This window comes from Passer montanus, unplaced genomic scaffold (genome assembly GCF_014805655.1).
Source record: "Passer montanus isolate IOZ18808 unplaced genomic scaffold, ASM1480565v1 scaffold449, whole genome shotgun sequence".
Lineage (NCBI taxonomy): Eukaryota > Metazoa > Chordata > Aves > Passeriformes > Passeridae > Passer > Passer montanus.
Window position 1 is genome coordinate 1 of NW_024369362.1, and position 27,468 is coordinate 27,468.

General features: G+C 46.7%; 1 protein-coding gene and 1 long non-coding RNA gene across 2 annotated transcripts; one reads left to right on the forward strand and one right to left on the reverse strand.

Annotated features, from left to right (window-relative positions):
* Positions 1 to 539: 539 nt before the first annotated feature.
* Positions 540 to 12,731, forward strand: ZNF91 (zinc finger protein 91; the record flags this gene model as incomplete). Its single annotated transcript, XM_039721055.1, has 4 exons — positions 540 to 1,179; positions 4,007 to 5,246; positions 9,046 to 10,257; positions 11,498 to 12,731. Coding segments are annotated over exons 1-4 (3,792 nt in total), but the record flags the coding sequence as incomplete, so codon positions are not given.
* Positions 12,732 to 20,812: 8,081 nt separating this feature from the next.
* On the reverse strand, positions 20,813 to 27,438 carry LOC120507906. Its single transcript, XR_005628873.1, has 3 exons — positions 26,762 to 27,438; positions 26,456 to 26,557; positions 20,813 to 20,842 (listed from the first exon to the last, which is right to left on the reverse strand). It is a non-coding gene; the product is annotated as an uncharacterized LOC120507906 (long non-coding RNA).
* Positions 27,439 to 27,468: the final 30 nt, after the last annotated feature.

The window sequence follows — 27,468 nt, forward strand, 5'->3', positions numbered from 1 at the left end:
ATTTGGGGGTTTTTAATTTGTGGAAAAATGGGGGATTTGAGGGTCGTGAATTGATGGGAAAATCGGGATTTTGGGGTCGTTAATGGATGGAAAAATCAGGATTTTGGGGTCTTTTATTTCTGGAAAAATCGGGATTTTGGGGTCGTTAATTAATGGAAAAAAATCGGGATTTTGGGGTCGATAATTAATGAAAAAAATCTGAATTTTTGGGTATTTTATTGCTGGAAAAATTGGGGGATTTGGGGTCTTTAATTAATGGAAAAATCGGGATTTGAGGGTCTCTAATTAATGGAAAAATCGGGATTTGAGGGTCTCTAATTAATGGAAAAATCGGGATTTGAGGGTCTCTAATTAATGGAAAAATCGGGATTTGAGGGTCTCTAATTAATGGAAAAATCGGGATTTTGGGGTCGTTAATTAATGGAAAAAAATCGGGATTTTGGGGTCGATAATTAATGAAAAAAATCTGAATTTTTGGGTATTTTATTGCTGGAAAAATTGGGGGATTTGGGGTCTTTAATTAATGGAAAAATCGGGATTTTGGGGTCTCTAATTAATGGAAAAATCGGGATTTGAGGGTCTCTAATTAATGGAAAAATTGGGAATTTGGAGTCTTTAATTCCTGGGAATATTGGAGATTTTTTTGGTCTTTAATCAATGGTAGAATCAGGATTTTGGGGTCTTTAATTCCAGGAATATTTGGGGATTTGGGGTCGTTAATTTGTGGAAAAATTGGGGATTTGGCGTCTTTAATTAATGGAAAAATTGGGGGATTTGGGGGTCATTAATTCGTGGAAAAATCGGGATTTGGGGGTAATTAATTCCTGGGGAAAATCAGGATTTTGGGGTCTTTAATTCCTGAAAAAAATGAGGATTTTGGGGTCTTTAATTAAAGGAAAAATTGGGGATTTGGGGTCTTTTATTCCTGGAAAATTTGGGATTTTGGAGTCTTTAATTTGCGGAAAAATTGGGAATTGTGGGTCCTTTAATTCCTGGAATTTTTTGGGGGCTGGAATTTTAAGGTCTGGAATTATTTGGGGGCTGAATTTGAATTTTTTGGGATTTTGCAGGCGATGGATCCGTGGGGAGAGGAGGAAGAGGAGGAGGAGGAGGCGGAGCCGGAGGTGATTTTTGGGGATGAGGGGGAGGAAGATCCCGACGACCCCAACGGAATCCAGGGTGAGTTTGGGAAGGGGGAAAATCCCATAAAAAAGGGGGAATTCCCTTGGAAAATGGGAAATCCTGACAAAAACACCAGGAAAAAATGGGGAAAATGCCACAAAAAATGGGGGAAAATCGCACAAAAAATGAGGAAAAATCCCATTAAAAAAATGTGGAAAAACCCCACAAAAAAAAGGGGAAAATTCCACAAAAAATGGGAACAAATCTCATAAAAAATGCGGAAAATTCTACAAAAAATGGGGAAAATTCCACAAAAAATGGGGCCAAATCCCACCAAAAAAGGCGAAAATTCCACAAAAAATGGGGGAAAATCACACAAAAAATGAGGAAAAATCCCATTAAAAAAGGGGGAATTCCCTTGGAAAATGGGAAATCCTGACAAAAACACCAGGAAAAAATGGGGAAAATGCCACAAAAAATGGGGGAAAATCGCACAAAAAATGAGGAAAAATCCCATTAAAAAAGGGGGAATTCCCTTGGAAAATGGGAAATCCTGACAAAAACGCCAGGAAAAAAATGGGGGAAATGCCACAAAAAATGGGGGAAAATCACACAAAAAATGAGGAAAAATCCCATTAAAAAATGCGGAAAATCCCCACAAAAAAAGGGGAAAATTCCACAAAAAATGGGAACAAATCTCATAAAAAATGGGGAAAAACCCACAAAAAAAAAAAAAAGGAGACAAATCCCACAAAAAATGGGGCCAAATCCCACAAAAAATGGGGAAAATTCTACAAAAAAATGGGGACAAATCCCACAAAAAAATGGGAAAATTCCACAAAAAATGGGGGAAAATCACACAAAAAATGAGGACAAATCCCATAAAAAATGGGGGAAATTCCACAAAAAATGGGGAAAATTCTGATTAAAAAATGGAGACAAATCCCACCAAAAATGGGGAAAATTCCGCAAAAAAAATGGGAAAATTCCTCAAAAAATTAGGAAAACGCCACAAAAAAATGGGGAAAATTCCACAAAAAATGGGGACAAATACGATAAAAAATGGGGAAAATTCTGATTAAAAAAAGGAGATAAATCCCACAAAAAAAGGGGAAAATCACACAAAAAATTGGGAAAATCCCATAAAAAATGGGGAAAATCCCATAAAAAAGGGGGAAAATTCCACAAAAAATGAGATAAAATCTCATAAAAAATGGGGGGAAATCTGCAAAAAAATGGAGACAAATCCCACAAAAAAAGGGGGGAAATTCCAGAAAAAAAAAACCACAAAAAAAAAAAAAAAGGAGACAAATCCCACAAAAAATGGGGCCAAATCCCACAAAAAATGGGGAAAATTCTACAAAAAAATGGGGACAAATCCCACAAAAAAAGGGGAAAATCACACAAAAAATTGGGAAAATCCCATAAAAAATGGGGAAAATCCCATAAAAAAGGGGGAAAATTCCACAAAAAATGAGATAAAATCTCATAAAAAATGGGGGGAAATCTGCAAAAAAATGGAGACAAATCCCACAAAAAAAGGGGGGAAATTCCAGAAAAAATGGGAAAAAATCCAGAAAAAATGGGAAAAATTCCGATAAAAAAACGGAGACAAATCCCACCAAAAAATGGGAAAATTCTACAAAAAATGGGGGAAATTGCGATTAAAAAATTGAGACAAATCCCACCAAAAAAAAATTTGAAAATTCCACAAAAAAATGGGGACAAATCCCACAAAAAATGGGGAAAATTCCACAAAAAATGGGGGAAATTGCGATTAAAAAATTGAGACAAATCCCACCAAAAAAAAATTTGAAAATTCCACAAAAAAATGGGGACAAATCCCACAAAATATTAGGAAAACCTTTTAAAAATGGGGAAAATTCCACAAAAAAAGGAAAAAATTCCACAAAAATGGGGAAAATCCCACAAAAAATGGGGAAAATTCCACAAAAAATGGGGAAAATCACACACAAAATTGGGAAAATCCCATAAAAAATGGGGAAAATCCCATAAAAAAGGGGGAAAATTCCACAAAAAATGAGATAAAATCTCATAAAAAATGGGGGGAAATCTGCAAAAAAATGGAGACAAATCCCACAAAAAAAGGGGGGAAATTCCAGAAAAAATGGGAAAAAATCCAGAAAAAATGGGAAAAATTCCGATAAAAAAATAGAGACAAATCCCACCAAAAAAAAGGGAAAACTCCACAAAAAATGGGGAAAATTCAACAAAAAATGGGGAAAACTCTGATTAAAAAATGGAGACAAATCCCACAAAAAAAGGGGAAAATTCCACAAAAAACGGAGACAAATCCCACCAAAAAATGGGAAAATTCTACAAAAAATGGGGGAAATTGCGATTAAAAAATTGAGACAAATCCCACAAAAAAATAAATTTGAAAATTCCACAAAAAAATGGGGGAAATTCCACAAAAAATGGGGAAAATTCCACAAAAAATGGGGAAACCCTATTAAAAAATGGGGGGAAATCACACAAAAAATGAGGTAAAATCCCATAAAAAATGGGGACAAATCCCACAAAATATTAGGAAAACCTTTTAAAAATGGGGAAAATTCCACAAAAAAAAGGAAAAAATTCCACAAAAATGGGGAAAATCACACACGAAATTGGGAAAATTCCACAAAAATGGGGAAAATCCCACAAAAAATGGGGAAAATTCCACAAAAAATGGGGAAAATCACACACAAAATTGGGAAAATCCCATAAAAAATGGGGAAAATCCCACAAAAAATGGGGAAAATTCCACAAAAATGGGGAAAATCACCCACGAAATTGGGAAAATCCCATAAAAAATGGGGAAAATCCCATAAAACCACAAAAACCCCCCAAAACTCCCAATTCCCCCCTCTCCCAACCCCAGGAACGCCCGGCTCCAACGCGACCTCGGCGGCCGCTCCGGAAATGGCGGCGTTGGATCCCGGCGCCCTCTTCGCCAACCCCGACCTTCCGGAGCGCGAAACTTTCCGCTGGACCGTGGTGCAACAGATCGACCCCGGCGCGTCGTCGAAGAGCGGCAAAAGAAGCCCCAAATCCCAAAGTTTCTCCAACTTCAAGAGCATCATCGTCCTCCAGAAGAGCTACGAGTGCCCGGAGTGCGGCAAAACCTTCAGCTGCAGCTCCCACTTCTCCAAGCACCGCCGGACGCACACCGGGGAGAAACCCTTCCGGTGTTTCCACTGCGGCAAGAGCTTCAACGTCTCTTCCAACCTCTACCGGCACCAACGCGGCCACGGCGGCGCCGAGGCGGCGCCGGAGAAACGCCGCGGGCCGGCCTACGAGTGCCGGGAGTGCGGGAAGAGCTTCCGGCGGAACAAAGAGTTGGCCACCCATCAGCGGCTCCACACCGGGAATTTGCCGTTCCAGTGCGCCGACTGCGGGAAGAGTTTCTCCTGGAGCTCCCACTGGCTCCGGCACCAACGCATCCACACCGGCGAGAAACCCTACGAGTGCCCCGAGTGCGGGAAGAGCTTCTCGAGGAGCTCCCACCTCTACCGGCACCAGCGCGGCCACGCCGGCGGGCGCTCGTACATCTGCACCTACTGCGGGCGGAGTTTCGGCAGCATCCTCCATTTCGAGCGGCACCAGCGGACGCACAGCGGCGTGAGGCCCTACAAGTGCTCGCTGTGCCGGAAGAGCTTCGGCGACGCGCCGGCGTTGGTGAAGCACCAACGGATCCACCTCGGCGAGGGCCCCTTCCGCTGCGAGGAGTGCGGCAAAGCCTTCGGCGCCCGCTCGCAGTACGCGCGGCACCGGCGGAGTTTCCACGGCGGTCCCGGCGCCGAGAAGCCGTATCGGTGCGGGGATTGCGGGAAGAGTTTCTCCTGGAGCTCCCACTGGGAGAGGCACCAACGGATTCACACCGGCGAGAAGCCCTACGAGTGCGCCGAGTGCGGGAAGAGCTTCGGGAGGACGTCGCACCTCTACCGGCACCAGCGGACGCACGCCGGCGGTCGGCCCCACGTCTGCGGCGAGTGCGGGAAGAGTTTTAATTCCACGCTCCACTTCCAGAAGCATCAGCGGGCGCACGGCGCCGGGGCCCGGAAGAGTTGCGGCGAGTGCGGGAAGTCGTTCTCGGATCCGTCGGCGTTGGCCAAGCATCAGCGGGTTCACGAGGGGTCACAAAATGGTGGGAGATCCTTGGATGAATCCCAAAAATGTGGGAAATCTTTGGTTGGAACCCAAAAATCCTGCTCGGAATGTGGGAAATCCTTCTCGGATCCTTCGGCGTTGGCCAAGCATCAACGGGTCCATGAGGAATCCCAAAAAATTGAGAAATCCTTGGACGAATCCCAAAAAACTGGGAAATCTTTGGTTGGAACCCAAAAATCCTGCTCGGAGTGCGGGAAGTCGTTCTCGGATCCGTCGGCGTTGGCCAAGCATCAGCGGGTTCACGAGGGGTCACAAAATGGTGGGAGATCCTTGGTTGAGTCGTCAACGTTGGCCAAACGTCAACGGGTTCATGAGGATTCCCAAAAATCCTGCTCGGAATGCGGAAAAACCTTTGGAGACCCTTCAGCGTTGGCCAAGGATCAACGGGTCCATGAGGAATCCCAAAAAATTGGGAAATCCTTGGAGGAACCCCAAAAATGTGAAAAATCTTTGGTTGATTCATCAACGTTGGCCAAACGTCAACGGGTTCATGAGGATTCCCAAAAATCCTGCTCGGAATGCGGAAAAACCTTTGGAGACGCTTCAACGTTGGCCAAACATCAACGGCTCCATTAGGAATCCCAAAAAATTGGGAAATCCTTGGAGGAACCCCAAAAAAGTGGAAGAACCTTTGGAGATCCTTCACCGTTGGCCAAGATCCGACGGCTCCACGATTCCGGCCGGAATTCCGGGACGGGATCCCGGCTCCGGAGGAAGCTCCGGAGTCACGGAGACGAGGAAATGCCGGAAGGGTGAAAAGCAAAAACAAAAATTTCGGGAATTTTTTCCGACGTTTTGGTAGAGTAGGGAAGTAGGGTAGAAACGGCAAAAAAAAATTGAATTTTTGGGTTTTTTTCCGTGAGTTTTCCCAGGAAAAAAAATTGGAGAAAATCCCAGAATTTTGGGATTTTTTTTTTGGGGGGTAAAGCCCCGATCTGGAGGTTTTGAAGAAAATCGGGAATTTTTATTTATTGTATTTATTCAGCCGGAAGATCCCGAAAAATCGGGAAGGAAATCCCAAAATGAGGATGAAAAAATCGGGAGAAAAAAAAAGATTTGATCCCAAAAATTTTCTTGGATTGGGGTGGGGCCAAACGGGAATTCCGGGGTTTTTCCCCCCGGGGGTTTTTTGGGATTTTTTGGGTTTTTTTGGAATTTTGTTCTTTGTTTGTAATGTGAATAAAAAATAGATTTAGTGAGGAATTTGTGGAATTTTTTATTGGAGATGAAATGGGGGGAAATGGGAATAATCCCTGGGAAAATTGGGAATTTTGGGGAATTTTTTGGGGAATTTTGGGGCAAAATTTGGGGATTTTTTTGATATTTTTGGGCAAATCTTTGGGAATATTTTGGGAAATTTTGGGGCATTTTTTGGGCATTTTTGGGAATTTTTGAGCAAAATTTTGGGATTTTTTTTGATATTTTTTGGCAAATATTTGGGAATTTTTTGGGAAATTTTGGGGCATTTTTTGGGCATTTTTGGGAATTTTGGGGCAAATCTTGGGATTTTTTTGATATTTTTGGGCAAATATTTGGGAATATTTTGGGAATTTTTGGGGCATTTTTTGGGCATTTTTGGGAATTTTGGGGCAAATCTTGGGCAAATTTTTTGGATTTTTTTGATGTTTTGGGGCAAATCTTTGGGAATGTTTTGGGAATTTTGGGGGCATTTTTTGGGAATTTTTTGGGGGAAAATATTTGGGAATTCTTTTGGAATTTTTTTGATATTTTGGGAATTGTGGGGGCAAATCTTTGGGAATGTTTTGGGATTTTTGGGGCAAATCATTGGGAATATTTTGGGAATTTTTGGGGCATTTTTTTGGCATTTTGGGGAATTTTTTTGGGGAAATATTTAGGAATTATTTTGAGATTTTTGGGACAAATCTTTGGGAATATTTTGGGATTTTTTTGGGGAAAATATTTGGGAATTCTTTTGGAATTTTTTTGATATTTTGGGAATTGTGGGGGCAAATCTTTGGGAATGTTTTGGTAATTTTTGGGCATCCCTTGGGAATTTTTGGGGCATTTTTTTGGCATTTTGGGGAATTTTTTTGGGGAAATATTTAGGAATTATTTTGAGATTTTTGGGACAAATCTTTGGGAATATTTTGGGATTTTTTTCGGGAATTTTTTGGGCATCCCTTGGGAATTTTTGGGGTATTTGGGAATTTTTTTGGGGAAATCTTTAGGAATTCTTTGGGAATTTTTTTGATATTTTGGGAATTGTGGGGGCAAATCTTTGGGAAATCTTTGGGAATTCTTTGGGAATTTTTTTGATATTTTGGGAATTGTGGGGGCAAATCTTTGGGAATGTTTTGGGAATTTTGGGGTAAATTTTTGGTAATTTTTGGGGCATTTTTTGGGCATTTTTTGGGAATTCTTCAGGCATTTGGGAATTTTTTGGGGCAAATCTGGGAATTTTTTTTATATCTTGGGAATTGTGGGGGCAAATCTTTGGGAATGTTTTGGGATTTTGGGGGCAAATTTTGGGAATGTTTTGGGATTTTTGGGCATTTTTTGGGCATCCCTTGGGAATTTTGGGGGGCAAATCTTTGGGAATTCTTTTGGCATTTTTTTGGGGTAAATCTTTGGGAATTTCTGGGCGATTCCTTGGGAAGTTTTTGGAGGAGGAGGACAAGGAGGAGGATAAGAGAGGAGGAGGGAAGGGGGAGGGAGGAGGAGGAGGGAAGGGGGAGGGAGGAGGAAGAGGAGGAGGGGGAGAGGGAGGGGGAAGGAGGAGGAGGAGGAGGAGGAGGAGAGGGAGGAGGCGGCGGCTCCTCTGTATCCGGGTCACGCCGGGAGCCGCCTCCAGCGGGACCGGGACCGCGACCGGGAGCGGGAACGGAGCGGGAACGGGATTCGAACCGGGTCGGGAACGGGATCGGGTCCGGATCGGAATCGGGAACGGGACTGGGAGAGGGATCGGGATTCGAACCGGTGGGGAGCGGGTCCGGACCGGGAGCGGGATTCGAACCGGGTGGAGAACGGGATCGGGAGCGGGTCCGGACCGGGAGTTGGATCAGGATCGGGATTAGAACCGGGATCGGTTTCGGGATGGGGACCAGGTTGGGATCGGGGTTAGAACCGGGTCAGGATCAGGAGCGGGATCAGGACCGGGATTGAGTCCGGGATCAGATCCGGACAGAGATCGGATCCAGTTTGGGACCGGGAGCGGGATTCGAACCGGGTCAGGAGGGGTCTGGACCGGGAGCGGGATTCGAACCGGGAGTTGGATTAGGATCAGGATTAGAACCGGGATCGGTTTTGGGATCGGGACCAGGAGCTGGAACGGGATTGGGATTAGAACCGGGATCGGGACCAGGTTGGGATCGGGGTTAGAACCGGGTTGGGATCGGGATTGGGACCGGGATTGAGTCCCGGATCAGATCCGGACAGGGATCGGATCCAGTTTGGGACCGGGAGCGGGATTCGAACCGGGTCAGGAGGGGTTTGGGCCGGGAGCGGGATTCGAACCGGGTCAGGATCAGTTTCGGGATCGGTTTTGGTTTCGGGATCGGCACAGGGAGACCCCCAAAATTGGCGAGTCCCAAATCCAGCCCAAAATGTCCCGAAATCGTCCCAGAATTATCCCAAAATTCTTCCTCAAATCGTCCTAAATTTACCCCAAAATCCCCCCCCAAATACATCCCAAAATTATTCCCAGATCATCCCAAAATCCCCCCCCAAAATTTTCCCCCCAAATCCTTCCTGAAATTCCCCCAAATCATCCTAAAATTACCCCAAAAACCGGCGCATCCACACCGGGGAGAGGCCGCACCGCTGCGGCGACTGCGGCAAGGGCTTCATCCAGCGCTCCGACCTGGAGCGGCACCGGCGCGTCCACACCGGCGAGCGGCCCTACGCCTGCGGCGACTGCGGGAAACGCTTCAGTGTCAGCTCCCACCTGGACCGGCACCGCCGCACTCACGCCGGCGGGCCGGGGCCGCCAGAGCAGCCCCGCGCCAAAACCAAAACGCCGGCAGCGGAATCGGCGCCGCATCGCTGCCAGGAGTGCGGGAAGAGCTTCGGGCAGCGCTCGGCGCTGGCGAAACACCGCAAGACGCACACGGGCGAGCGGCCGCACCGCTGCGGCGACTGCGGCAAGAGCTTCAGCCGCGGCTCCAACCTGACGCAGCACCGGCGCATCCACACCGGCGAGCGCCCCTTCGCCTGCGGCGACTGCGGCAAGAGCTTCAGCCGCGGCTCCAACCTGACGCAGCACCGGCGCATCCACACCGGCGAGCGCCCCTTCGCCTGCGGCGACTGCGGCAAGCGCTTCAGCGTCAGCTCGCACCTGGACCGGCACCGGAAGATCCACGCGGCCGAACGCGCCTCGTACCGGTGCCCGGAGCACCTGGCCGGGTTTTTGGCGGCTCACCGGCACGGGAGGCTCTTCCAGTGCGGGCAGTGCGGGCGGTGTTTCGGGCAAGGCGCGGCGCTGTTGAAGCATCAGCGCTCTCACGGCGCCGGCGGTGCCGGCGGCTCGGCGGCGCCGAAATGCCTGGATTGCGGGAAAAACCGGGCGTTGTGCCAGGATTGCGGCCGCCAGCCGGAAACGGCGGCGGCGGCGGCGGCGGAGAAACCCTACAAGTGCGCGGAGTGCGGGAAAAGCTTCGGGCAGCGCTCGGCGCTGGTGAAACACCGGCGCATCCACACCGGCGAGAAACCCTACAAGTGCCCCGAGTGCTCCAAGGGCTTCATCCAAAAATCCGACCTCACCAAGCACCGGCGGATGCACACCGGGGAGAAGCCGTACGAGTGCCGCGAGTGCGGGAAGCGCTTCAGCGTCTCCTCCAACCTCCTGACCCACCAGAGGACCCATCTTGGAGAGAAACCCTTCCAGTGCTCCGAGTGCGGCAAGAGCTTCATCCAGCGCTCCGAGCTCACCATCCACCGGCGCGTCCACACCGGCGAGAAGCCCTACAAGTGCCGCGAGTGCGGGAAGTGCTTCAGCCGCAGCTCGCACCTCAACCGGCACCGCCGCACCCACGGCAAAGCCGCCGCCGCCGCCGCCTTCCCTCCTTCCTCCCCTCCTTCCTCCTCCTCCTTCCCTCCTTCCTCTTCCTTCCCTCCTTCTTCTTCCTCCTCCTTCCCTCCTTCCTCCTCCTCCTTCTCTTCTTCTTCTTCTTCCTCCTCCTCCTTCTCTTCTTCCTCTCCGTCCTTCTCCTCCTCCTCCTCGGCCTTCCCGCCCTTCCCGGCCTCCTCGGCCTTGGAGCTGCCCTGGGCGCTGGCGTTGCCGGGCCGGGCGTTCCCGGGGTTCCCGGTGGGTAATTAGGGAGGGGGTTAATTAGGGGTGGGGGGGGGTTGGCGGGGTGATTGGAGGGGGGAGATGGGGGAGCGGCGTGGTGCCGGTGGGGCGCCGGCGTTCCCAGTGCTCCCAGTGCCCGACTGGGCTCGGCCAACCCAACACCCAACCCTGGGCTTGGTCCCATTGAGTTCTCATGGCTAATTAACGATCTCTGATTAATTAGGGGTGAATTCACTCATTAATTAAATGAGGAAATGGGGATTTCCCATCATTCCATGGTTCTGGTTACCCCCAAAAGCCCCAAAGTCCTCCATTACCCCAAAAGCCCCCCAAGACCCCAAACCCCTCCAAGACCCCAAACCCCTCCAAGACCCCAAAATTCCCTCAAGACCACAAACACCTCCAAGACCCCAAACCCCCAAAAATCCCCAAGACCCCAAAATCCCTCCAAGACCCCAAACCCCTCCAAAACCCTAAACTCCCCAAAATCCCAAAATCCCCCAAAATCCCCCCAAAAACCCCAAATCCTCCAAGATCCCCAAACCCTCCAGGATCCCCAAAGTTCCCCAAGACCCCAAACCCCCCTCCAAGACCCCAAATCCCCCCAAAAAACCCCAAAAACCCCCCAAATCCCCTTTCTCCCTCTCCAGACGCCGTCCCGGCCTCACCGAGCGACAACGCCGAGCACGAGCCGCCTCCAAACCCCCTGGAAAAACCCCAAACCCCCGGCACGCCGCCGCCTCCCCACCCCAAACCCCCCCCGAGCCCCAGCGGCGCCAAACCCGCCACCCCAAAACCTCCACCCCGACCCCAAAAAACCAAATCCGCCTTGAAGAAATTCCACCTGCGCTGCCACGACTGCGGCAAAGCTTTGGCGCTGCCCAAGCGCCGGCGCGGGGCGGAATGACCCCATAAATGCCCGGAATGCGGGAAGAGTTTTAGGTTGGGCTCGAGTTTGGTGACGCACCAAAAGCGGCATTTGGGGGAAAATCCCTACAAATGTCCCGATTGCGGGAAATCCTTCAGCGTGGGCTCGGCGTTCATCCAGCACCGGCGGATCCACGCCGGCGCGGCGCCGTGCCGCTGCGGGGTTTGCGGGAAGAGCTTCCCGGTGAGTTCGGGGTTGGTGAAGCACCAAAAGGTTCACGCGGAGGAGAAACCCTACAAATGCGGCGATTGCGGCAAGGGGTTCAACTGGAATTCCCACCTGGAGCGCCACCGGAGGATTCACACCGGGGAGAAACCCTACGAGTGCCGGGAGTGCGGGAAGAGCTTTTCCTGGAGCTCCCACCTGGACCGGCACCGGCGAATCCACATGGGCGAGAAACCCTTCCGCTGCGGCAGCTGCGGGAAGAGTTTTTCCCAAAGCTCCCACCTGGAGCGGCACCGGAAAATCCACCGGGAGCCGTGCCGGGAATGCGGGAAGAACGAGGGGAGGAAAGAAGGGAAAAGCTTCCAAAAACGCTGCCGGGTTTCGGGAGGGGAGGAGGGATGCGGCGAGTGCGGGAAGAATTCGGGTTCGGCGCCGGATTTGGGGGCGAATCTGAAGGATCAAGGCACCCAAACCGGCGAGAAACCTTTTGTGTGCCCCGAGTGCGGCAAAAGCTTCGGGCAGAACTCGGCGCTGGCCAAGCACCGGCGGGTGCACACGGGTGAGAAGCCCTACAAGTGCGCGGAGTGCGGGAAGAGCTTCGGCGTGCGCTCCAACCTCATCAAGCACCAGCGCACGCACCTCGGCGAGAAACCCTACAAGTGCCCCGAGTGCTCCAAGGGCTTCATCCAAAAATCCGACCTCACCATCCACCGGCGGATGCACACCGGGGAGAAGCCGTACGAGTGCCGCGAGTGCGGGAAGCGCTTCAGCGTCTCCTCCAACCTCCTGACCCACCAGAGGACCCATCTCGGAGAGAAACCCTTCCAGTGCTCCGAGTGCGGCAAGAGCTTCATCCAGCGCTCCGAGCTCACCATCCACCGGCGCGTCCACACCGGCGAGAAGCCCTACAAGTGCCGCGAGTGCGGGAAGTGCTTCAGCCGCAGCTCGCACCTCAACCGGCACCGCCGCACCCACGGCAAAGCCGCCGCCGCCGCCTCCTTCCCTCCTTCCTCCCCTCCTTCCTCCTCCTCCTCCTTCCCTCCTTCCTCCTCCTTCCCTCCTTCTTCTTCCTCCTCCTTCTCTTCTTCTTCCTCCTCTTCCTTCCCTCCTTCCTCCTCCTCTTCCTTCCCTCCTTCCTCCTCCTCCTTCTCTTCTCCTTCCTCCTCCTCTTCCTTCCCTCCTTCCTCCTCCTCTTCCTTCCCTCCTTCCTCCTCCTCTTCCTTCCCTCCTTCCTCCTCCTCCTTCTCTTCTTCTTCCTCCTCCTCCTCCTTCTCTTCTTCCTCTCCGTCCTTCTCCTCCTCCTCCTCGGCCTTCCCGCCCTTCCCGGCCTCCTCGGCCTTGGAGCTGCCCTGGGCGCTGGCGTTGCCGGGCCGGGCGTTCCCGGGGTTCCCGGTGGGTAATTAGGGAGGGGGTTAATTAGGGGTGTGGGGGGGTTGGCGGGGTGATTGGAGGGGGGAGATGGGGGAGCGGCGTGGTGCCGGTGGGGCGCCGGCGTTCCCAGTGCTCCCAGTGCCCAACTGGGCTTGGCCAACCCAATACCCAGACTTGGGTTCATCCCATTGAGTTCTCATGGCTAATTAACGATCTCTGATTAATTAGGGGTGAATTCATTCATTAATTAAGCGGGAAATTGGGGAATTCCCAGCATTCCGGTCACTTCCTAGTGCTCCCAGTGCCCAACCGGGCTTGGCCAACCCAAGACGCGCCCTTGGGTCATTGGGGGAAATTTGGGAAAATTTGGGAAAAAGTGGGAAAAAAATGGAAAAATAACGGAAAAAAATGAGGGAAAATAATGGAAAAAAATGTGGGAAAATTTGGGAAAATAAAGGAAAAGTGGGAAAATGTGGAAAGAGAATGGAAAAAGAATGGAAAATGTCGGGAAATGGGGAAAAATGTGGGAAAATGTGGAAAAAATGTGGGAAAATAATGGGAAAAATGTGGGAAAATAATGGGAAAAATGTGGGAAAATATGGAAAAAATGTGGGAAAATAATGGGAAAAATGTGGGAAAATATGGAAAAAATGTGGGAAAATAATGGGAAAAATGTGGGAAAATAATGGGAAAAATGTGGGAAAATAATGGGAAAAATGTGGGAAAATAATGGGAAAAATGTGGGAAAATAATGGGAAAAATGTGGGAAAATAATGGGAAAAATGTGGGAAAATAATGGGAAAAATGTGGGAAAATAATGGGAAAAATGTGGGAAAATAATGGGAAAAATGTGGGAAAATAATGGGAAAAATGTGGGAAAATAATGGGAAAAATGTGGGAAAATAATGGGAAAAATGTGGGAAAATAATGGGAAAAATGTGGGAAAATAATGGGAAAAATGTGGGAAAATAATGGGAAAAATGTGGGAAAATAATGGGAAAAATGTGGGAAAATAATGGGAAAAATGTGGGAAAATAATGGGAAAAATGTGGGAAAATAATGGGAAAAATGTGGGAAAATAATGGGAAAAATGTGGGAAAATAATGGGAAAAATGTGGGAAAATAATGGGAAAAATGTGGGAAAATAATGGGAAATCTTCTTCCTCCTCCTCCCCTCCTCCTTCCTCCTCCTTCTTCTCTTCTTCTTCTTCCTCCTCCTCCTTCTCTTCTTCCTCTCCGTCCTTCTCCTCCTCCTCCTCGGCCTTCCCGCCCTTCCCGGCCTCCTCGGCCTTGGAGCTGCCCTGGGCGCTGGCGTTGCCGGGCCGGGCGTTCCCGGGGTTCCCGGTGGGTAATTAGGGAGGGGGTTAATTAGGGGTGTGGGGGGGTTGGCGGGGTGATTGGAGGGGGGAGATGGGGGAGCGGCGTGGTGCCGGTGGGGCGCCGGCGTTCCCAGTGCTCCCAGTGCCCGACTGGGCTCGGCCAACCCAACACCCAACCCTGGGCTTGGTCCCATTGAGTTCTCATGGCTAATTAACGATCTCTGATTAATTAGGGGTGAATTCATTCATTAATTAAGTGGGGACATGGGGATTTCCCATCATTCCGTGGTTCCGGTCACTTCCCAGTGCTCCCAGTGCCCAACTGGGCTTGGCCAACCCAACACCCAGCCTGGGCTTGGTCCCATTGAGTTCTCATGGCTAATTAACGATCTCTAATTAATTAGGGGTGAATTCATTCATTATTTAAGCAGGAATTTAGGGAATTCCCAGCATTCCGTGGTTCCAGTTGGTTCCCAGCATTCCCAGTGCTCCCAGTGCCCAACTGGGCTTGGCCAACCCAACACCCAGCCTTGGCTTGGTCCCATTGAGTTCTCATGGCTAATTAACGATCTCTAATTAATTAGGGGTGAATTCACTCATTAATTAAGTGGGGACATGGGGAATTCCCATCATTCCGTGGTTCCGGTCACTTCCCAGTGCTCCCAGTGCCCAACTGGGCTTGGCCAACCCAACACTGGGGGCTCTTCCCAAACTTCCAGTTCATAATTTTGGGGAAAAAAACCCAAAATTTGGGAAAAACCAAAAAAAAAAATTGGGGGAAAAAAACCCCCTAAAAATTGGGAAAAACAAAACAAAACAAAAAATTAGAAAAATCTCCCCCAAAATTGGGAAAAACATCAAATTTGGGAAAACCCTACAAATTCCAAGAAAGAAGCTCAAAAATTGATAAGAAAAAATTTAAAAATTGGGAAAAACCTTAAAAATTTTGGGAAAAATTTATGAAGTTGGGGGAAAAACTCAAAATTTGGGGAAAAATTTAAAGTGTAGGGGAAAAACCCCCAGAATTTGGGAAAATTGTCCCAAATTTGGGTCATGAGTGCCACCAAATGTGGGTTTGAGAGGAAAAATTGGATTTTCATTTGGATTTTTTTTTGTTTTTCCCAAAAAATGGGAACAAACTTGAGCTTTTTTTACCTTTTATTTCTTTTTTTAAATAAAAAATGCAATTTTTTCGGTTTTTTGTTACTTTTGTGACTTTGTATTCTCTGCGTCGGGTCAATAAAAATCCGACTTGGGCTGAAAATGCCAAAAATTGGGATTTTCTCATTATTTTTCCATAAAAATTTTGGGATAAAATGGCCAAAAATTGGGATTTTTTCCATAATTTTCCCCCCAATTCTGACCACAGGAAATTCCAATAAAGACACAACTCCCGTTAATAAATTCAATTGATGAGTTTAATTAATTAAAAACATTAAATAATGCCCCTGAAATGGGATCGCAATAAATAATCCAGAGGTAATTAATCAATAAATAATTAATAAATAGCAACAAATAAATAATGGCAAATAAATAATGACAAATAAATAATAAATAAATAGCAAATAAATAATTAGCAATAAATAATTAATAAATTCAGCAGCCACAGGTGCTGAAGCTGAGGTAGAGGTGACCTCGTTAATTAAAACCTCGTTAACGAGGCCAACCTGACCACGCCCCTTTCCAGTGCTCCCAGTGCCAAACTGGGATTGGGCAACCTCAAAATTCCAGCATGGGGCTTGTTCCCACCTTAATTGGCAGCTAATTAACGAGCTGGTCATTAATTAGCGGTTAATTAACCAGCTAATTAATCAGGGAATGGCAAAACCCCCCCCTCAATCCGTGACTCCGCCCCTTTCCAGTCCTCCCAGTTCCAAACTGGGATCGTCCCACGTCGGCGCCTTCTTCCAACCCGGAGCTCTTCGACCTTAATTAACGACCTCGTTAATTAATCCAGGGGGGCGTGGCCGTCCTGGGCGCCACCCCCAATTTGGGGGGGGGGGGTCCTCATCGTGTCCTGCTGCCAGCAGGGGGCGACGCAGGCGGTGACAAAGGTGACAACGCAGGTGACGCCAACACCGAGGGGCAGGAGCCACCCATGGGTGCCGCCACCGCCGTGCCGTTGGCGCTGCCGGCGGGGATTTGGGGTCCCTCTGGGACTGGGGGTGTCCCCAGGGGTGTCCTTGTCCCCCCCGAGGTGACATCGGCGACGTCACCCGGCGCGTTGTAGATCTGGGTGCCCACCACGGCCAGGAGGAGCAGCAGGAGTCGCTTGGCGGCGCTGGGTTCTTCCGAGGGGAGGGGGCGGCGCACCTGGAAGGGGGGGGAAGATTCCAAAGATGGGGTCAGGGATCACCAGGATGGGGGGAATTCCCGGCATTTTGGGGAAAATTCACGGAATTTTGGGAAAAATTCCTGTGGGAAATGGGATTAGAGATGGGGAAACGTGGATTAGGGAACCCATCCAAGTGGTGACCCGGGCAGGCCCTGCTTAGCTTCACAAAGGGTTTGGGGGAATTAACGCCCCCTGGGGCAAATAATTCCAATTTTTTTGGCAAATAATTCCCAATCTGGGATAAAAATTCCCTCTGGTTTTGGGTAAATAAATCTATTTTTGGGGAAAAAATCCCTTTTTACAGGAAAAAAGCCTCTTTTGGGTCAGGTTGAGGAACCCATCCAAGGGATGACCCTGGTGGACCCTGCTTAGCTTCACAAAGGGTTTGGTGGAATTAACGCCCCTTGGGGTAAATAATTTTATATTTTGGGGAAAATAAATCCTTTTTTGGGGCAAATAAATCAAATTTTTTGGCAAATAATTCCCATTTTTTGATAAAATTCCATTTGTTTTGGGGAAAATAAATCCATTTTTGGGGAAAAGAAAGCCCCTTTGGGTCAGGTTGGGGAACCCATCCAAGTGGTGACCCGGGCAGGCCCTGCTTAGCTTCACAAAGGGTTTGGGGGAATTAACGCCCCCTGGGGCAAAAATTCCAATTTTAGGGCAAATAATTCCCACTCTGGGATAAAAATTTCCTCTGTTTTTGGGTAAATATATCCATTTTTGGGAAAAAAAATCCCTTTTTATGGGAAAAAAGCCCCTTTTGGGTCAGGTTGGGGAACCCATCCAAGAGGTGACCTGGGCGGACCCTGCTTAGCTTCCAAAAAATAAATCCTTTTTTGGGGCAAATAAATCAAATTTTTTGGCAAATAATTCCCATTTTTTGATAAAATTCCATTTGTTTTGGGGAAAATAAATCCATTTTTGGGGAAAAGAAAGCCCCTTTGGGTCAGGTTGGGGAACCCATCCAAGTGGTGACCCGGGCAGACCCTGCTTAGCTTCACAAGGGGTTTGGGGGAATTAACGCTCCCTGGGGCAAAAATTCCAATTTTAGGGCAAATAATTCCCACTCTGGGATAAAAATTTCCTCTGTTTTTGGGTAAATATATCCATTTTTGGGAAAAAAAATCCCTTTTTATGGGAAAAAAGCCCCTTTTGGGTCAGGTTGGGGAACCCATCCAAGAGGTGACCTGGGCGGACCCTGCTTAGCTTCCAAAAGGGTTTGGGGGAATTAACACCCCTTGGGGTAAATAATTTATATTTTGGGGCAAGGTAATCCCTTTTTGAGGCAAATTAATCCCATTTTGGGATAAAATTCCATTTGTTTTGGGGGAAAATAAATCCATTTTTGGGGAAAAAAGTCCCTTTTTGGGGTAAATATTTCCCTAGTCAGATTGGGGAACCCATCCAAGGGTTGACCTGGGTGGACCCTGCTTAGCTTCCCAAGAGTTTGGGGAAATTAACCCCCCCTGGGGTAAATAATTCCAATTTTGGGGCAAATAATTCCCACTCTGGGATAAAAATTCCCTCTGGTTTTGGGTAAATAAATGCCACTTGGGGAATTTTTGGTGGAATAAATCCTTTTTTTGGGTAAATATTCCCCTAGTCAGGTTGGGGAACCCATCCAAGGGGTGACCCTGGCGGACCCTGCTTAGCTTCACAAAAGGTTTGGGGGAATTAACACCCCCTGGGGTAAATAATTCCAATTTTGGGTCAAATAAATCCCACTCTGGGATAAAAATTCCATCTTTTTTTATTAAAGTGACCTGGGTGGACTCTGCTTAGCTTCCCAAAAGGTTTGGGAGAATTAACCCCCTCTGAGGCAAATAATTCCAATTTTAGGGCAAATAATTCCCACTCTGGGATAAAAATTCCCTCTGGTTTTGGGTAAATAAATGCCACTTGGGGAATTTTTGGTGGAATAAATCCTTTTTTTGGGTAAATATTCCCCTAGTCAGGTTGGGGAACCCATCCAAGGGGTGACCCTGGGGGACCCTGCTTAGCTTCACAAAAGGTTTGGGGGAATTAACACCCCCTGGGGTAAATAATTCCAATTTTGGGTCAAATAAATCCCACTCTGGGATAAAAATTCCATCTTTTTTTATTAAATAAATCCCAGTGTGGAGCAAAGAATCGGCGGGGAGGGGCCCAAATCCTCGCCGAGGGTGCCAGGAAAGGCTGAGTCAGAGCGGAGAGGGTGGAAGTGACTCAGCCTCCCCCACCCCTGCGGGAAATGAGGCCAATTTTGGATTCCGGCCGGGGAATTCCTGGAATTTGGGATTTGGGAGGGGTTTGGGGGGGATCTATAGGGGATTTGGGGGGTACAGGGGGATCTGTAGGGGATTTGGGGGTATAGGGAGGTCAAATAAATCCCAGCGTGGAGCAAAGAATCGGCGGGGAGGGGCCCAAATCCTCGCCGAGGGTGCCAGGAAAGGCTGAGTCAGAGCGGAGAGGGTGGAAGTGACTCAGCCTCCCCCACCCCTGCGGGAAATGAGGCCAATTTTGGATTCCGGCCGGGGAATTCCTGGAATTTGGGATTTGGGAGGGGTTTGGGGGGGATCTATAGGGGATTTGGGGGGTACAGGGGGATCTGTAGGGGATTTGGGGGTATAGGGAGCTTTGGGAGGGGGAGTTTGGGGGGTTTAGGGGGAATTTGGGAAAGTTTGGGACGAGTTTTGGGGATTTTGGGGGAATTTGGGGGAGTTTAGGACGAGTTTGGGGGGTTAGAGGAAATCTGGGGGAGTTTAGGAAGGATTTGGGGAAGTTTAGGACGAGTTTTGGGGCAATTCAGGAAGAATCTGGAGTTTAGGACGAGTTTGGAGGAGTTTAGGGCGAGTTTGGGGGGAATTTAGGACGAGTTTGGGGGGATTTAGGACGAGTTTGGAGGGGGTTTAGGGCGAGTTTGAGAAATTTAGGGAGGCTTAGGGCAGATTTGAGGGGGTTCAGGGCCATTTTGAGGGGGAACGCGGCGAGTTTGGGAAATTTAGGGCAAACTTTAGAAGTTTGAGGCGAATTTGGAGGAAGTTTGGGGAAAATTTTAGACGTTTTGGGCAATTTTTACAATTTTTTTGGCGAATTTGGGCATGTACAGGGGGGTTTAAGCGAGGCTATAGGCGACTTCTGATATCTATAGGGGATTTAAGGGATATAGGGTGAACCAAACCACCCCAAAAACTCCAAATTCAGGCAAAACCCCCCCAAAAAAACCCCGAAAAAATCCCTCCCATACTGGGAAAAATCGGGTAAAGAACGCGACGATGCCGCCGCCGAGGCCTGGAGGGGCCGGGGGGCGGCGGGAGGGGTTCGAAGGTGAAGTGACGAGGTGGGGACGGTGCCACCCCCTTGGGGACACCCTCGGGATGTCCCCAAATCCGCCCCGGACACCTCGCGGTGGCCGCGACCGCCGCTACCATCGACATGGCGAAAAGGAAATGCCGGGATTCGAACCCGCGGCCTCGGGGTTATAACAGGGGGTGAAAGCCACGCCCACGGTGGGATTTGATTGGTGGAGAGGTGAGGGGGCGGGGTTTGAGGAGGCCACGCCCACGTGGGGAAATTCCCGATTTTTGAGTCACGGATTTTGCGTCATTCCCGGGGAAAAAAATCGGGAATTTTGGGGGGAAAACGCGGGAATTTTATGGGGAAATTCCCGGGAATTATAGAGGGAAAAAAGGGGATTTTTACTGGGGGGGAAAGAGGGAATTTTGGGGGGAAAAAGGGATTTTTTTGGGGAAAAAATGGGGATTTTTGGGGGAAAATTTGGGATTTTTGGGGGAGAATTGGGGATTTTGGAGGGAAAGAAAGAATTCGATTAAATAAATTTAAATGGAAATCTTTATTAAGGTTTATTTAAAGGAAAGGAATGCAGTGAAATGAAGGATTTTTATTAAAAATGGGAAATTTTCCCTGAAAAGATGAAAAAAAATCTTAAAAAAAGCTCCAAAAATGTTAAAAAATAAAACCCCAAACTAATAAAAAAAAGCCCTAAAAAGGCTGAAAAAATTTGAACAAAAAATTCTTTAAAAGCTCAAAATAAAAATCTCAAAAAATGAGGAAAAAATGCCCAAAAAATCCCAAATATTCCCTAAAAAAGGCTCCAAAATTTCCTAAAAAAACTCCAAAAAAAAGCTCCAAAATTCCATTTTTTTTTGCTCCTGATTTTGTCCCTCGGTGGCCTCGACCTGCAGGAGGGAAAAAACCCAAAATTCCTGAAATTTCTCCCAAAAATCAACAAAATTTCTCCCAAAATTAACAAAAATTCCTGAAATTTACCAAAAATTAATTAAAAATCCTGAAATTTACCCCAAAATTATTCAAATTCTTCTCCAAAATGCCCAAATTTGTCCCTGAAAATAGAAATTTTCCTCAAATTCCCCAAATTTCACTCAAAATCCCCCCAAAATCTCAGAATTTCTCCCCAAATTGACAAAAAAAATCCTGGAATTTCTCAAAAAAAAGAAGGAATTTTCCCTGTAATTCCTGGATTTTATCAAAACCTCCCAAATTTTATCAAAAAATCCCAAATTTTATCCCAAAAAGTTCCAAAATTTTATCCAAATATACCCAAAAATTCCAAATTTTATCAAAAAATCCCTAAAAATTCCAATTTTCAACACAAAAATCCCAAAGTTTTACCCAAAAAATTCCAATTTTCATCCCCAAAATCTCCCAAATCTGGAAGATTTCATCCCAAAATCCAAAATTTATTCCCAAAAATCCCCAAATTTCCCCCCAAAATCCCAAATTTAATCCAAAATCCCACAATTTTACCCCAAAATCCCACAAATTCCCAAAAAATCCCCAAAATTTCATCCAAAATCCCAAAATTTTACCCCAAAATCCCCAAATTCGCCCAAAAAATCCCAAAATTTCATCCCAAAACCCCAAATTTACAAAAAAATCCAAAATTTCCCCCAAAAAACCAAATTTAATCAAAAAAATTCCAATTTTCATCCCAAAAATCGCCCAAATTCCAAAAAAAATCCCAAAATTTCATCCCAAAACCCCAAATTTACAAAAAAATCCAAAATTTCCCCCAAAAAACCAAATTTAATCAAAAAAATTCCAATTTTCATCCCAAAAATCGCCCAAATTCCAAAAAAAATCCCAAAATTTCATTCCAAAACCCCAAATTTCATCAAAAAATCCCAAATTTCCCCCCAAAATCCCAAATTTAATCCAAAATCCCACAATTTTACCCCAAAATCCCACAAATTCCCAAAAAATTCCCAAAATTTCATCCAAAATCCCAAAATTTTACCCCAAAATCCCCAAATTCGCCCCAAAAAATCCCAAAATTTCATCCCAAACCCCCAAATTTACAAAAAAATCCCAAATTTCCCCCCAAAAAACCAAATTTAATAAAAAAATTTCCAATTTTCATCCCCAAAATCGCCCAAATTAAAAAAAATCCCCAAATTTTACCCCAAAATCCCCAAATTTCCCAAAAACCAAATTTCATCCAAATATTCCAATTTTCTACCCCAAAATCCCTCAAATTCCAAAAAAATCCAAAAATTTCATTCTAAAATCCCAAAGTTTATCCAAAAATGCCAAATTTTCCCCAAAAAACCCAAATTTAATCAAAATATTCCAATTTTCATCCCCAAAATTTCATCCAAAATCCCCAATTTTTACCCCAAAATCCCCAAATTTCCCAAAAAAATCCCAACATTTCATTCCAAAATCCCAAAATTTATCCAAAAATCCCAGATTTCCACCCAAATTTAATCCAAATATTCCAATTTTCACCCCAAAAATTGTCCAAATTCTAAAAAAAATCCCCCAAATTCCCCAAATTTTCCCCCAAAATCCCCAAATTTCATCCCAGAAATGCCCCAAAATTCCGATTTTTTCCCCCAATTTTGTGTCGGGCTCCGTTCCTGGGGTGGTTCCCATTGGAAAATTTGGGAATTCCCCAAATTTTGGGAATTTTGTCCCAATTTTCTGCCTCCGGTTCTAAAAATCCCAACATTTCATTCCAAAATCCCAAAATTTATCCAAAAATCCCAAATTTCCACCCAAATTTAATCCAAATATTCCAATTTTCATCCCAAAAATTGCCCAAATTCCAAAAAATTCCCCAAATTTTCCCCCAAAATCCCCAAATTTCCCAAAAAAATCCCAACATTTCATTCCAAAATCCCAAAATTTATCCAAAAATCCCAAATTTCCACCCAAATTTAATCCAAATATTCCAATTTTCATCCCAAAAATTGCCCAAATTCCAAAAAATTCCCCAAATTTTCCCCCAAAATCCCCAAATTTCATCCCAGAAATGCCCCAAAATTCCGATTTTTTCCCCCAATTTTGTGTCGGGCTCCGTTCCTGGGGTGGTTCCCATTGGAAAATTTGGGAATTCCCCAAATTTTGGGAATTTTGTCCCAATTTTCTGCCTCCGGTTCTTACGTGGAGGGGCCACGAGAGACCCCCACGCCTTTGGGGGAGGGGTCCTAAAATTCCCAAAAAAGTCCCAAAATGTCCCCAAAAAATCCCCCAAAATTAAGAAAAAAATTTCCCAAACTTCCCCCAAAAAATCCCAAAATATTTCACCCAAAAATCTAAAAAAAATCCCCAAAAAATCCCCAAAAAAGAAGAAAAAAATTCCCCCCAAATTCCCACAATATCCCCAAAAAAATCCCCAAAAATTAAGAAAAAAAATTTCCCAAATTTCCTCAAAAATCCCAAAATATTTCACCCAAAAATCTAAAAAAAATCCCCAAAAAAGAAGAAAAAAAATCCAAAAAATGAAGAAAAAAAATCCCCAAAAATTAAGAAAAAAAATTTCCCAAATTTCCTCAAAAATCCCAAAATATTTCACCCAAAAATCTAAAAAAAATCCCCAAAAAAGAAGAAAAAAAAATCCAAAAAATGAAGGAAAAAAGTCCCCAAAAATTCCCAAAAATTAAGAAAAAAATTTTCCAAATTTCCTCAAAAAATCCCAAAATATTTCACCCAAAAATCTAAAAAAAATCCCCAAAAATTAAGAAAAAAATTCCCCAAAAAATAAGAAAAAAGTTTCCCAAAAATTCACAAAAAATCCCAAAATATTTCACCCAAAAATCTAAAAAAAATCCCCAAAAAAGAAAAAAAATTCCCAAAAAATAAGAAAAAAGTTTCCCAAATTTCCCCCAAAAATCCCAAAATATTTCACCCAAAAATTAAAAAAAAATCCCCAAAAAACATCAGAAAATCCCCCCAAAAATATTCCAAAATTTTCCCCCCAAAATTCCCAAAATTTTATCCAAAATAATCCCAAAATATTTTCCCAAAAACCAAAGAAATTCCCCCAAAAAATTCACCTTAAAAATCCTAAAATATTCCCAAATTTCACCAAAAAATTCCCAAATATTCCCCAAAAGTCCCAATAAAATCCCCCCAAAAATAAAAAATAAATTTTAATAAATTCCCCAAAAATCCGGGAATTCCAAACTCCAGGGATTTTTCCCCAAAATTCCACGACTTTTTCCTAAAATTCCAGGATTTTCCCAAAAAAATTCCACCCTATTCCCCCCCCCCCCAAAAACCTTTTTGTTTTCCAAAAAATTCCAGGTTTTTTCCCAAAAAAAATTCCACCTTTTTCCCCAAAATTTCACCTTTTTTTCCCCAAAATTTCACATTTTTTCCCCCAAAATTTCACCTTTTTTTTCCCCCAAAATATCACCTTTTTTTTCCAAAATTTCACCTTTTTTTCCCCAAAATTTCACATTTTTTCCCCCAAAATTTCACCTTTTTTTTCCCCCAAAATATCACCTTTTTTTTCCAAAATTTCACCTTTTTTTCCCCAAAATTTCACCTTTTTTCCCCCCTATAGGACATATAGCCCCCTATAGAATGTACAGGGTCCCCTATAGGATTTATAGGGTGTGTAGGGACTGGTGTGTGCCAGATCCCCCATAAAATGTGCAGGATCCCCTATAGGGTATTCCCCCCCCCAAAAAACCTTTAAAAAAATTCCAGGTTTTTCCCCAAAAAAATTCCACCTTTTTCCTCAAAATTTCACCTTTTTTTCCCCAAAATTTCACCTTTTTTCCCCCCCTATAGGATATATAGCCCCCTATAGAATGTACAGGATCCCCTATAGGATTTATAGGGTGTGTAGGGACTGGTGTGTGCCAGATCCCCCATAAAATGTGCAGGATCCCCTATAGAATACATAGAACTCCCTATAGAATGTGCAGGATCCCCTGTAGGATGTATAGAATCCCCCCATAGAATGTGCAGGATCTCCTACACAATGTACAGAATCCCCTATAGAATGTGCAGGATCCAAAATTTCACTTTTTCCCCAAAATTTCACCTTTTTTCCCCCCCTATAGGATATATAGCCCCCTATAGAATGTACAGGATCCCCTATAGAATACATAGAACTCCCTATAGAATGTGCAGGATCCCCCATAAAATGTGCAGGATCCCCTATAGAATACATAGAACTCCCTATAGAATGTGTAGGTGACCCCTAGAAAACGTGCAGGATCCCCTGTAGGATGTATAGAATCCCCTATAGAATGTGCAGGATCTCCTACACAATGTACAGAATCCCCTATAGAATGTGCAGGATCCCCTATAGGATGTGTAGGGCCCCCTGCAGAATGTGTACATGACCCCTATGGGATATACAGGATCCCCTATAGGGTGTGTGAGGACTGGTGTGTGCCAGATCCCCTATAGGATGTATAGAATCCCCCATAGAATGTGCAGGATCCCTAGTAGAATGTAGCAGAATGTATAGAATCCCCTATAGAATGTGCAGGATCTGTGCAGGATCTCCTGCAGAATGTATAGAATCCCTTATAGAATGTGTAGAACCCTCATAGAATGTGCAGGATCTCCTGCAGAATGTATAGAATCCCCTATAGAATGTGCAGGATCCCTAGTAGAATGTATAGAATCCCCTATAGAATGTGCAGGATCCCCCATAGAATGTGCAGGATCCCCTACAGAATGTATAGAACACCCTGTAGAATGTGCAGGATCTCCTATAGAATGTATACAATCCCCTGTAGCACATGCAGAATCCCCTATAGAATGTGCAGGATCTCCTATAGAATGTATACAATCCCCTACAGCACAGGTAGAATCCCCTATAGAATGTGTAGAATCCCCCATAGAATGTGCAGGATCTCCTAAAGAATGTATAGAATCCCTTATAGAATGTGTAGAATCCCCACAGAATGTGCAGGATCCCCTGCAGAATGTATACAACCCCCTATACAATGTGGAGGTGACCCCTATAGGATATATAGGATCCCCCATAGGGTGTGTAGGACCCCCTACAGAGTGTATAGAATCCCCTATAAAATGTATAGAATCCCCTACCGAATGTATAGAACCCTCATAGAATGTGCAGGATCCCCTGCAGAATGTATAGAACACCCTGTAGAATGTATACAATCCCCTATAGAATGTGTAGAATCCCCCACAGAATGTGCAGGATCTCCTACAGAATGTATAGAATCCCTTACAGAATGTATAGAACACCCTGTAGAATGTGCAGGATCCCCTGTAGAATGTATAGAACACCCTATAGAATGTGCAGGATCCCCTGTAGAATGTATACAATCCCCTATAGAATGTGTAGAATCCCCCACAGAATGTGCAGGATCTCCTACAGAATGTATAGAATCCCTTACAGAATGTATAGAACACCCTGTAGAATGTATACAATCCCCTATACAATGTGTAGGTGACCCCTATAGGGTCGGGTCCCTCACCTAAGATGGCGCCGGGTCACGTGACAGCCTCCCCCCTTCCCCACAAAGAAACAACGGCGCCATTTCAGCCCCAAAAATCACCTTTTTTTTTTCTATTTTTTTTTTCTTTTTTCCACCCAAAGCCGCGCCCTGGCCGCCTCCCACCGCGCGGCGGAGCTGCGGGCGCCGAGGATTCCTCCGGGGCTGCGGAAGAAAGAGCGGAGTCAGAGCGGGGCGAACGCGCGGGAGCCGCTCCGGGAGGATCCCGGCCACGATCCCGGGGCGGCGGCGGCGGCGGCTCAGGGCGCTGCGAGTGTGTCCTCACGGCGGATCGGAGGATTTGAACCGGTTCCTCATCGCCGCCGCCGCCGCTGTGGAAATGTGGGGAGGGGTCCCGGGGGGTCTTACCGGGGGTCTCGGCGCGGTCCCGCCGGTCACCGGCACCTGCGGCAGAGGAACGGGGTGAGAGGCGCGGTTCGGGGGGACCCGGGGGGGATTCAGAGGGGGCTGGGGGCGTCGCTCAGGCCGGTGCTGTCCTCAGGGGGCTCGGAGACTCTAGTCTTTGGCATCATCACCGCGACAGCCCCCCACAAAAGTGACCGGGAACCCCAAATCCTCCACCTCGCCGGGCCAGCGTTTTGTTTGCCCGCAGAGACAGCCAAAAATCCCCCCCAACACCGGTGGCGAGAGAGCCCGGATTGCCCAGAGAGCCCCGATCCCCCCTCACGATCCCCAAATTCAAGTCATGACCCCCGATCTCCCCTCACGACCCCCGAATCCCCCTCAGAACCCCCGATCTACCCTCACGATCCCCAATTCCCGTCATAACCCTCCCCTCAAGACCCCGGATCTCCTCTCACGAGTCCCGATCTCCCCTCACTACCCCCGAATCCCCTTCAGAACCTCCGATCCCCCCTCATGATCCCCGATCTCCCCTCAAGATCTCAAACTCCCGCCATAACCCTCGACCAAGACACCCGAATCCTCCTCAGAACCCTCTATCTCCCCTCACGACCCCCGATTTTCCCTCACGACCCTCGATTTCACCCCTCAGAACTCCCAATTTCCCCTCACGATCCCTAAATCCCCCTCAGAACCCCCGATCCCCCCTCAGA